Source organism: Diabrotica virgifera, chromosome 3 (assembly GCF_917563875.1).
Source record: "Diabrotica virgifera virgifera chromosome 3, PGI_DIABVI_V3a".
Lineage (NCBI taxonomy): Eukaryota > Metazoa > Arthropoda > Insecta > Coleoptera > Chrysomelidae > Diabrotica > Diabrotica virgifera.
The window spans coordinates 244,684,016-244,696,402 of NC_065445.1; the positions used below are offsets into that span (position 1 = coordinate 244,684,016).

The window sequence follows — 12,387 nt, forward strand, 5'->3', positions numbered from 1 at the left end:
TTTGCTTGAAAATTTAAGAATAAGTGGAGGATAGTTCAAGTATCAAAATCTATATGATGCCGAAAGGCTCTTTTACCATGGGGGTGGTTGCCACCCCATCTCGGGGATGAAAATTTTTTATTACATTTTGACCGCAAAAGTTGATAAAAACATTCATTTTAAGTAAAAAATGTTCTATACATTTTTTTGATAAAATTAATAGTTTTCGATTTATTCGCTATCGAAAATGTTAGTTTTATATCGAAAAAATCAATGTTTTTGGATATTATACTCATTTAGGATTTACTTAATTTTTGCCGCAGCAAAAAAATTTTTTAAACGAAGTTCTGGAGAATTAAATAAGCTGCCATTTAAACATTATTTCGTATCTCTGATGCTAATCTTTCTATTCTGAAGAAAATGGCATTTTTTACCAAATTACAAAAATTCGTTTTTCTCTTTTAACTCCATTTGTTTTTAACACTAATAGGTCTGGATCCCGCGTATGAAAAAAAAGTTGATTAATAGCAAGCTGAAAATTTATTAATAGCTTAAGGGTGTCTAGTCGGATAAACTTTGATATATGGGAACACTGGAACAGGGGCAGTTTTAATTGTGGAACAGGTTAAAAATTTGGAACGGTCAGACCACGAAAACGGCACATGTATTTTGTCCGACAGAACAGACTTAAACTCTCCGAACAGAGATTAAACTCTCATGCAAAAATCAGACTGCCATTTATCACCAAATGGGCGTTTTAATGAGTGGAACATGTAGAATATGTCAAATGACAGGAATTATGACAGGCGATAAATAGCAGTCTGATGTTTGCATGTGAGTTTAATCTCTCTTCGGAGAGTTTAAGTCTATTCTGTCGGACAAAATAAATGTGCCGTTTTCGTGGTCTGACCGTTCCAAATTTTTAACCTGTTCCACAATTAAAACTGCCCCTGTTCCAGTGTTCCCATATATCAAAGTTTATCCGACTAGACACCCTTAAGCTATTAACAAATTTTCAGCTTGCTATTAATCAACTTTTTTTTCATACGCGGGATCCAGACCTATAATCATTGTGAGCCAGTCAAACTTCTGGAATCTATTAATAATACATAAATAAAGAAGAATTAATAAGGCTAATCACTAAAAACACCGTTAACTTACATTATTATGCTTCCAATTGGATTTCTCCTTTTTTTTTTTCAAAAAAATATATTGATTTTTTAACCGTAACTTCTTTATTTTTTATCCTAGAAAGTTTGGTAAAAAAGAAGTTTGTAGGTTTTTACAGGATGTATAAGGCTGTTAACACTAAATCCTTTTAAAATCATCAGTCGCAAAAAGAGGTGACTTTGAAAGGGTTGGTAAAGGTGGTTTTTGCATGTTATTACAAGTTTTAATTGTCAATAGCTCACTTAATTTTTGCCGCAGAGAAAATTTTTGCAGACCAATTTCTTGGGAATTAAATAAATTACAATTTTATATATAAATATTTCTACCTATCTCTGAAGCTAATCTTTCTATTCTGAAGAAAATGACATTTTTTACCAAACTACAAAAATTCGTTATTTGCTTTTAACTCCATTTTTTAAAAACTAATCATTCTAATCCGGTCAAACTCCTAGAACCTATTAATAATACATAAATAAAGAAATCCAAATAAGGTCAATGACTAATTTTAATTAGGGTGGTAAGTAGGGTCACCGATCACTTTTGCGCTGAAAAAAATAGGGACTGACATTCTTTTTATTATACGTCACTTAATTTTTGAGCTAGAGACTATTTTTTTATCTCTGGAGATAGATATTTTTAAATACTTTAAACTAGTTTAAACAAGTTATCCTCGAAAAATGCAGTTTTCCCGTCTTTTGACTTTGAAACTACAATATTTAGCATTTGACGAAGAAGACCTAACATATAATAAAGTATAGCTCAATTACTATTAGTCTTAAAGAAAATTAGAAAAAACTGTTTTGTTTATTTTTTTGAAAGGTACATTTTTGTTAAGCAAAATTGTTTTGATAAACGAAAAGTTTTTGAGTTATTAGCAGAAAACTGATATGAAAACATTGATTTTTTCGGTATAAAACTAACACTTTCGATAGCGAATAAATCGAAAACTATTAATTTTATCAAAAAAATGTATAGAATATTTTTTGCTTAGAATGAACGTTTTTACCAACTTTTGCGGTCAAAATAAAATAAAAAATTTCCACCCCCCGAGATAGGGTGGCAACCAACCCCATGGTAAAATCGCCTTTCGGCCCCATATATATTTTGATCCTTGGACTATCCACTACTTATTCTCAAATTTTTAAGCAAATTGGTCCATTCTGTAAAAATTGCGAGGTTTTGTCCTATTTTAAGCTTCATTACTTGGACTAATAATGGTGCAAATGAAAGGAATAAATTCGTTATTTCGTAAAGCGGTGACGTTAAGGAAAAATCCCGAAACAGGTCGATTTTTATTTTTAAGTTATGATATTGTGGCATATATGCTATACTAGTGACGTCATCCGTCTGGGCGTGATGACGTAATCGATGATTTTTTTAAACGAGAATAGGGGGTCGTGTGGTAGCTCATTTGAAGGGTTCTTCAATTCTCTATTCAGTAATGTAAACATTTACATAATTATTTATACAGGGTGTCCAAAAAATTTTTTATTAAATTAAATTATTTGACAAAAAAAGAAGTAGAAGGACACCCTGTATAAATAATTATATTAATATGTTCGGAAAGGTTTCCGCGGTTAATACAATGAAACTTAAAGCTAAAATCAATATCAATAACAGAATTAATATTAAAAATAAACTCACCAGGCTTCCGGGTTGAACCGCGTCGTTGGTTTCTAGGCCGAGCTTTCGACGTCCTCTTCAGGGCTTCCGGGGTCTCAGTCTCCTGAGGCTCCAGACACTACACTCACTACTTCACTACTCACTGCACTACTTCACTACTGTGAAGTGAGTAGTGAAGTAGTGAGTGTAGTGTCTGGAGCCTCAGGAGACTGAGACCCCGGAAGCCCTGAAGATGACGACAGAGAGGACGTCGAAAGCTCGGCCTAGAAACCAACGACGCAGTTCAACCCGGAAGCCTCGTGAGCTTATTTTTAATATTAATTCTTTTATTGATATTGACTTTAGTTTCAATTATATTAATGTTTATATTACTGAATAGAGAATTGAAGAACCTTTCAAATGAGCTACCACACGACCCCTATTCTCATTTAAAAAAATCATCGATTACGTCATCACGCCCAGATGGATGACGTCACTAGCATACCATATATGCCACAATATCATAACTTAAAAATAAAAATCGACCTGTTTCGGGATTTTTCCTTAAAGTCGCCGGTTTACGAAATAACGAATTTATTCTTTTCATTTGCACCATACTGTCGGTGGAAAATAGTGTCGTGCACGCGTGATTAGAAATTAAAAAACAAAGGAGTTTTGAATCCTGTATTGCAAAAAACTCTTCGGGATTTTATCAATCGATGTTTAAAGAATATACCTACCTTGGCAACATTCAAATTTTTAAGTTTTTCACATAGTTTTTGAGGGTTAAAAATGGACGATTTCGCAATTTTTCAATTTTTAATCGCTTATGTCAAAAACTATCAACTTTAGAGAAAAGTCACTAAAGACCTTTTCTGTTTGGAATGATCCAAAAAACCCAAAAAAAACTTTGTTCCATACAATAAAAATAATTTTAGGAAAAAAACAAAAAAAAAAACGTTTAAAAAATTTTTGACCCACTTTTGGTCCTGGCAACATGCAAATTTGTTAGAAGGGGTCCATTTTGAGTAAAATTGTGCAAACAATCTGAATCGGAATATTTTTTCTAGCGGATGCGCAGTGGCTTTCTGGACTAACTCTTAACAAATTTTACATATGACATTTTGGTAGTTCGAACCTACAGTAACTCAAGTGCAGTTCGTACCAATACGAAATGCTGAGCGTTCTGAAAGGTCCAATGATGCAGTTATTCCCAAAACCATCGAAAAAATGCTTAAAATTATTATGGAAAACCGCAAAGTGAAGTTGCAAGAGATAGCTGACACTGTAACGTTACCAAAGGGTAGCGTTTTGACTATTACACATGCACATTTGGGTATAAAAAAGCTGTTTTCCAAGTGGGTGCCTCGACCTCTCACACCAGAGCAAAAACAACAACGAAATGATGAATGTCAGTGCTGTTTGGATATGTTTAACCTTCGGATGATCAAGCGGGGGAAATTGTGACCCCAGCGTATGTTTTTCTTTGATAAATTCAAAAGTATTTTCAATTTTTAACTCATTATTTTTTTATTTAACTTTAATATCATTCTAGATATCCTCATATTTTGAAATAAAAAAAATTCCCTATATTTTACGAATAAAAAATATATTCTGTTAGTAAAATACCGTCTATAATGTGTAATTCCAAGTAGTTTTACGCTAATGACGTCGACTTTGCAAAGTAACAAGACATTTACTCAACATACACACTACACATGACACTAATACTCATGTTGTGACTGGCTGAATGACATAAAATCCATGCCATAAAAAATTTAAAAAAAAACTTCATTTTTTTGTTAAATGTCATTTTTGACCTGGGGTCATTCCCCCCCCCCTTGGTCATCCGTGTAACAAAAAAAGGTTGGTCATCGGAATGTTAATCAGAATAAATCGGAGTTTTAGCGTCGAAAACGCAACAAATCACAAAAAAGGTTATGGCCTCTGTACTATATCATATTTTAATGACTATTTGAAACATAGAATAATAGTTTATTGGAGCATACGAAAACCGAAATAACAAAAAATGCCCCATTTGTTAAAGAAAAAAATGAACGAATGGGCTTTGGAATTGCTTCTGCACCCACCATATAGTTTATGCCGAATTTATACTCAGCCATTGCCACTACTGCTGCCGCTGTCGGAAATATTGCCCGAAATACGATATCGACGCGAGTGAGGTGTTCACATCAGTTCCTCGCCAATGTCCTCACAACTCATTTACCGAACGACTCACAAGAATGGAATGTGACGACAGCATCGTCTTGCTCCCTTAAAGTAGATTCTTTTTCCACAAATTTTTTTTAAACAAAACAACCGTGGATATTTGTGCCAGAGCCGCATTTAAGGAGCCAAAAAGCCACATGTGGCTCTGGAGCCGCACTTTGCCGACTACTAAAGTCTAAAGCCTGGGTTTCCTCAACAAATTGCGACCGTAACACTGCGATGAATTACGTCAGATTACGGTGAAAAATTCAAGGTGAGAGAGAGAGAGTAGTTGAATGTGAATACTCACTCGCGCTGCCAGTCCTTTGACTTCCATCTCGAAAACCGACTTTTGAGGGAGCGCCGTGCAATGGCAGTATCATGAGCAGCGGCAGCGTGAGTGAGCTATACATTCACGCAATATTACACATTCACGCTGCCCTCTTCCCTGTCCAATTCCCTGTCTGACAGGACTGAGTATAAATGCGGTATTAGATTTGGCACCCAGTGATTATCACCTTTTTCTGATCTAACAAAAAATGCTCCGTGACGAGAGATAAGCTTCGATGAAGAAGTAATCGCTGAAACTGAGGCCTATTTTGAAAGCAAAGACAACTCGTTTTAAAAGGGCGATATCGAAAAATTAGAAAAGCGTTGAATGATTGTACCGGCGCTAAAAATTATTTTGATAAATAATTTTTTGAAAAAAAAAATGTGTAGCAGTTAGGCCCAGGACGTTGACCGACGTAACAGATTATAGAGGATTACATAAAGATAATGGTAAAACGTGTATTATGCAAGAGTGTGAAAAGTAGGACCACGAGATGAATGGCGGACCACTAGATAAACTAAATGCAGAAATATAGGGTGTAGGCGTGTAGGGTAATATAAATAGGAGGTTTCATATAAAACTATTAATATTTTTTAGTACCTCGACCAGAATCTTCAGACGCATGTTGTTTCTGTAATTGTTTGGATTTGTGGACATTCGATTTTGAACTTTTGCCTGAAGGCGCATCAGTTTTATCACCACCGATGTACTGGATCAATTTGTCGACATCGTTTATTATGTCACTGCGATGGCCTTCAACCTAAAAAAATTAAATACAATAATTAATAATGGATTGATTCTACATTACTATAATAAATTATATTCTAATAATAAATTCTTCGATAACAGCTTCTTGACTACTGCAAACAGATAGAGTTAACTGATTATACAGGGTGAATCATGGGAAAATGTATCAAATGCTCACTTAAAGTTGTCTGCTCCCCTATTTTAATAATATACAGAGCGAAATGTGAATTTTGTTTGATATTTCTTTTGCTCACAACTTTTGAATAGTAATTTCGATTTGTCTAATGTCTTGATACATTACCACCACCTAATTAACTGATTTATTGAACCGTAGAAATTCAGTGCCGATTTTAAAAAATTAGTTCGTTTGTTTTGTTCATTTAAATTTTTTTCCCTGTATGTAATTGAAAACTAATGAGGCTCTTACAAAGTACCCAAATAGACAACAAAAAGGGCGTATTTTTTAATAAAAAAGAGAAGGTACAAAAATCTAAAACCACAACAAAAACCAACGTGCAAATTGTTAGGATCTACAGTAGACTTTCGAAATGAAATTCTTTGTCGGACCATCAAAGCCTTCGCAGGGGTGGGCAAATACTTTTAAGCGCGGGCCAAAATGAAATTTTCAAAATGTTTCCCGGGCCGGAGACCTATACCCAGTGTGTACGCTGCGCACACGCTAATGTTTTTGGTGGAGGTTTTTCTCCGTCCAAGAAAGTTTTTTGAAATAAATACTATAAGTATCATTTTAAAACATTTGGACAAATACATTTGATTATTAATAATAAATAATAGTAATAATCAATTGTCTTACTTGTGTGTACATGCGAACAATTTGTTCTCAGTTAAATTATGAAATTTTTAATATGGTCCATTATATTAAGCCATAACAGGGATCCAGATAAGAAATGAAATTCAGAAATTCAAGAGCAGCCTTTTTGAAGATGAGGAAATTTCTGAGCAACTAAAGATTCAATATGCAAATCTGATATCGGATGGTAAAATGTTAGGTCAAGTCAACCATCATAGTCGAAATTCAAAGGTGTCAACTGATCTAGTATGGTCATGTAGAAAAAATGGACGACGACAGGATGCCAAAACAAATTTTAAAATGAACGTCAAGGAAAGAAGGAAGAGAGAAAAGCCGAAACAATCCTGGCTAGGTGGCATTCAGAAGACAATGTCAGAAAGGAACGTTCACCCTGGCGAATACAACGACGGACGAAGCTGGAAACAGGAAGGCGGAGAACCCAATAAAAAACTGGGATGATAATAAAAATGTTATGTCCACTCTATTCTTCTTTATTGGATTGTTAATGCTGACTTAGTGAGAAAGCTGGAGGCTTTTGAGATGTGGCTTTTTAGGAGAATTTTGAAAATACCATGGACCGATCATATTACCAACGAAATGGTGTTGCACAGAATGGAAAAGGAATAGAGAACTATGACCATCATTAAAGGGAGAAGGACAGCAAGGAGAAAGGGCACATACTAGTAAATGATGTAGTAAACAGTATGTTGTTGTAAGTTGTTGCAGCTGCTGATTATGAAGGATAAAATGGAAGGAAAAGGGTCCCGGTAGACGACAAATACCCTGGCCGAAAAATATTCGCGCGTGGACCGGGTTAAACATACAGACGCTTTTAAGAAAAGCAGAAGATAGAGATTAATTATTTATATGAACACTACAAACACTAATACTGTTGATTTCAACAAAATCGCATAAAAGAGATTAAGAACGTAGGCACAAAATTTCGGACCAATGCTTTTTAAATGCATCCCTTTTTTTCGAATCGTGAGAAAACTAATAAATATTTTTGAAAAATTTAAACGCAGGATGAAAGATTACATTATTACCGAGGGCCAAAAGTCCCTTAGAATAAACAAAAAGTTTCTTTGGAATGAGATATTTGAAATTAAAAATCACACTAATTTTTTTCTTTTTTGTTCACCCCTACAACTTACTAAAATAAGCATTGTAGAAGTTTTCAGGGACTTTTGGCACTCGGCAGTATAATTTTCTCAGAATTCGAAAAAAATGAATGCATTTAAAGAGCATGGCGCCTATGCTCTTAAAAAAAGCTTGCGGGATTACGGGCCGGATAAAGTAAGCAAAATGGCCGGATCCGGGCCGCGGGCCGCCTTTTGCCCATCCCTGAAAGGTCCAATAATTGTCTTCCTGAGTGTTAAGGAATCATTTCTAACAATGTTCATCATAAGTGGCTCGACAATCCGTTGTGGATCTTGGCCTGCCCGCCAAGAAGTCGCCACTCCCGTCGATTCCTGGCAACTTCCCCCATCTTCTGGCCCCTAGAATCTTTAGGTCTTCTTCCACATCATCAATCCATCTTCTTCGTGGTCGTCCTCTACTTCTTGTGCCCTCTGGTTTTGAAAAAGTTACTTTCTTAGTGTATTGGCGATCTGGCATTCTAGCAATGTGTCCAGCCCATCTAAGTCTCTGCACTTTAACGAATTTCACAATACCTGGATCGGTGTATAACTGATACAGTTCAAAGTTGTATCTTCGATGCCATAGTTCATGTTTATTTACGTCCCCAAAAATCTTTCTAAGAATTTTTCTCTCAAAAATACCAAGTAGTCCATCATTTTGAGATAAGGTCCACGTTTCAGCCCCATATATTAGAACCGGTCTTGTATATATTGAGCTGTACTGCACGTTTTATATTTTTATTTTTTAAATGTTTCTGGAGATCGTGAACAATTCTGTTTGCTATTGCTATGCATCTTTTTATTTCGTCGCCTTTCGTGTGTATTGAGTTTACTAGCGATCCAAGATATGTGAATTCCTTGACTGGCTCAAAGGTATGGTTGTTGATTTGAATTCTCTGTTGGATATTTCGAGAGTTTTTAGAAACCAACATATATTTGGTTTTTTCCTCGCTTACCACAAGTCCAAACTCACTTGCCGCGTCCGCAAGCCTTGTAAAACACTGCACCATGTCTCTTATACTTCTGCCCGCTATAACTATATCGTCAGCGAATGCGAGAATTTGCGTCGATCTATTAAAAATAATTCCATTCATTCTAATATTTAATTTTCTGACTGCCTTTTCCAAGGCAATATTAAAAAGGAGACACGCCAGCGCGTCCTCCTGTCTTAGGCCATTATTAATGCCAAAGAACGTCGAGTTTTCTAACAATGTTACAATAATCAATAATTCGGTCAATTAATTCTTGTGGTGTAATTATATTTTTTCGACAAATCATTTCTTTCAATCGGCTCCATATGCAATAGTCGGTTAAAGTCGGGATCTATGGGGCCACGCATGAGGACTCCGCATCCTATCCACGTATTTCCGTAGGTGGCATGAAGATATTGACGAACAGCAACAGATAAAATGTGGTGATGTCCCGTCGTACACAACGTACATACCTCGGATGGCTACATTGGCTAATAGATTAATCAAAATATTTTGCAAAATAATACTTGTCAATAGTTCATTAAAATAGTGGGGGCCTATTAGTTGCTTGTCTATTACTCTTATCCAAATATTAACTGAAAATCTATAGTGCAAACGAGATTCCCGAATCGCATGAGGATTTTCATTTGTCCAAATGTGGGAGTTGCGTGAGTTATTTATTCCATCCCTCGTAAATTGGGTTTCATCACTGAAGCCCAATTTATATCATCTTATACAATAAATGAATATTATTTCCGCCATTTTTCCGTCTTAAAACACAAACAAATAATAACCATGGAAAACGAAGGGTCAAATTATTACTAAACAATACCAAACAATAAAAACGTCAAAATATTACAGCCCTCTATTCGACAAAAGCAGATTCTGTAAAGACTGAATCATTTGTATTATTAAAAATATGTATAGTACGGACTATGGTTCTACGTTCTACTATATTTAATAAAAAATTAAAGTTGTACAAAAAATTCAATTTTTGCAACAGAAATAATTTAGTTACATTTGAATTTTAGGCCTGGATCCCGCATACCAAAAAAAAGTTTATTAATAGCAAGCTAAATATTTGTTAATAGCTTAACGGTGTCTAGTTGGACAAACTTTGATGTACGGGAACACTGGAACAGGGGAAGTTTTAATTGTAGAACAGGTTACAGGTTTCGAACGTCAGACTATGAAAACATCTTATGTATCTTGTCGGGATAGAACTTACAATTGATTTGTTACCATTTCATTAAACTCTCATGCAAAAATCAGACTGCTATTTACCACCAATATAATTCCTGTCATTTGACATGTTCTACGTGTCGGACTTATTAAAATGCCCAACATATTTGTCGGACAAACATTTTTTCATTATATATATACAGTTTGCTATTGAATAAACATAAAAACAACCTGCTATAATATAGACCTGGATCCATCGTAAGAAAAAAAAAGTTGATTAATAGCAAGCTGAAAATTTGATAGCTTAACGGTGTCTAGTCGGACAAACATTGATGCACGGGAACACTGAAACAGGGGAAGTTTTAACGGTGGAGCATGATAAACGTGTCGTCCTGACAAGTTTATGATGTTGAAAAATAGCAAGTTGTTTTTAAGTTTATTCAATAGCCAACGTTATATAATATATGAAAAAATGTTTGTCCGACAAAAAGGTTGGGCATTTTAACGAGTCCGACACGTAGAACATGTCACATCACAGGAACTATGTTGGTGATGAATAGCAGTCTGATTTTTGCATGAGAGTTTAATGAAAGGTTAAAAAAGCAATTGGAAGTTCTCTCGGACAAAATGAATGGGAAATTTTCCTAGTCGGACATTCTAAACATGTAAGATATAGACAAAAATGTTGGTGATAAATAGCAAGCTAATTTTGATTTGTTTATGTACAAATTATATTTTGTAACGCAAAAAGTTATATGTCGGACAAAAAGTTTGGGCAAATCGAAGGAAATAAATAAAAAACATTTTTTCAGAATGACTTAGTCACATATTGATAAAGCTATTTTAGTTGTATATTATTATTTATATTTACATATGCATATATATACATGCACACTCCAAAAACAGTGAGGTAAGTATCAATGCATGTATATATTGCAAAACAATTATTTTTTTGGGTGGAGTTTGTTCTAGATATTCTCAAAATGACAATAAAAAATGTCAAAGAACATGTGAAAGCAATCTCTTAGGGTTTTCTAATTAGGCGCATCAGAAAGTACGGAAAATTTCCTACAAAAAACGTTGTATACATTTTTTTCCATACTCAAATCTTAACCCTGTAAACGACATTGAAAAATGTGAAGAGTCTAAAACTTCGGTGCTTATAAGAATAGACGTAAATATGACACATTATGCTTAAAAGTATGTATCAGAAGGCTGCATTTATCAGTGTGACACTTTGTGCTATACAAAGTAGTATTTGAAAGTACATGGTCTCTGAGTTTCTGTTTGCCACGTGTGTTGGAAATTAAAATTTATATTAACTATGGAGTGTTTTTGTGTCTATTTTTGAGTGTCAACAATTTAAATTTTAAGTCGCCAAATCAAAAGTGAAACCATTCAACGGAACATTTTTGAGTAATTTTCGAACATTTAACAAAGTTAGTAAAATAGTTGGTCATCAATTCAATGAGGTTCAGTTGTCAGATAATTGTGAAAGTTCTATTGAATATCATTCTTCGTGCTATAATGCTTTGCTTGATTGAAAAAGGGTACCTAAATAAATTATTACTAAAATTGTATAACGTAATTTTTCTCAACTTTCTACAAATGAAATAATAATGTACTTAATTAATATGTCACATGGCAAGACATAATTTGCTGCCAAAATAAATCGATTAGTTTAAATTTGAAGTTACGATTGCAATTTATTATGAATTAGTGTCAAAAGTGACAGTTTTTCTTAAATGGAAATATATGCATAGACATAAGGGTAGACTGGGAATACAGTGCAAAAAGTCGATAGGTGGTCTATCTATCTCTTTTAAGCAAGCGATCCCGCGCATGTGGCAGGCAAAGATAGCTAGACCACTCAATCCATAATATAATTTGCCTGATCTACTATAAATGTATTACAGTGAGGTATCTAAATGATGTTGAGATAAATCGAAAGATATCGATTGTAATTGATTGCAGGTACTTTTGACATAGAATAATCACCCCTTATTGAAATTTCAAAAATTATTTTTTTAAATTGTCCGACTACAAAATCTACCCCTTATTTTTTTCCGACAACAAGTCATTCTTGGTAAGGAATAATTTACTTAATTCAATTTCGTCTTTGTCGGAAAGCTATTTATCACCAGCATTTTTGTCTATATCTTACCTGTTTAGAATGTCCGACTACGAAAACTTCCATTAATTTTGTCGGACATAACATAACATAATTCCTGTGATGTGACATGTTCT

At 34.4% G+C, this 12,387-nt stretch overlaps 1 protein-coding gene across 2 annotated transcripts in view; it reads right to left on the reverse strand.

Moving 5' to 3' along the window:
• Positions 1-12,387, reverse strand: part of LOC114338519 (CAR1 transcription factor) — a 262,177-nt gene that overhangs the window by 42,463 nt on the left and 207,327 nt on the right. For both annotated transcript variants that reach the window (XM_028289119.2, XM_028289120.2), the window contains one exon: positions 5,891-6,050. In XM_028289119.2, the coding sequence (XP_028144920.1) occupies positions 5,891-6,050 (160 nt within the window). The remainder of the gene's footprint in view (positions 1-5,890; positions 6,051-12,387) is intronic.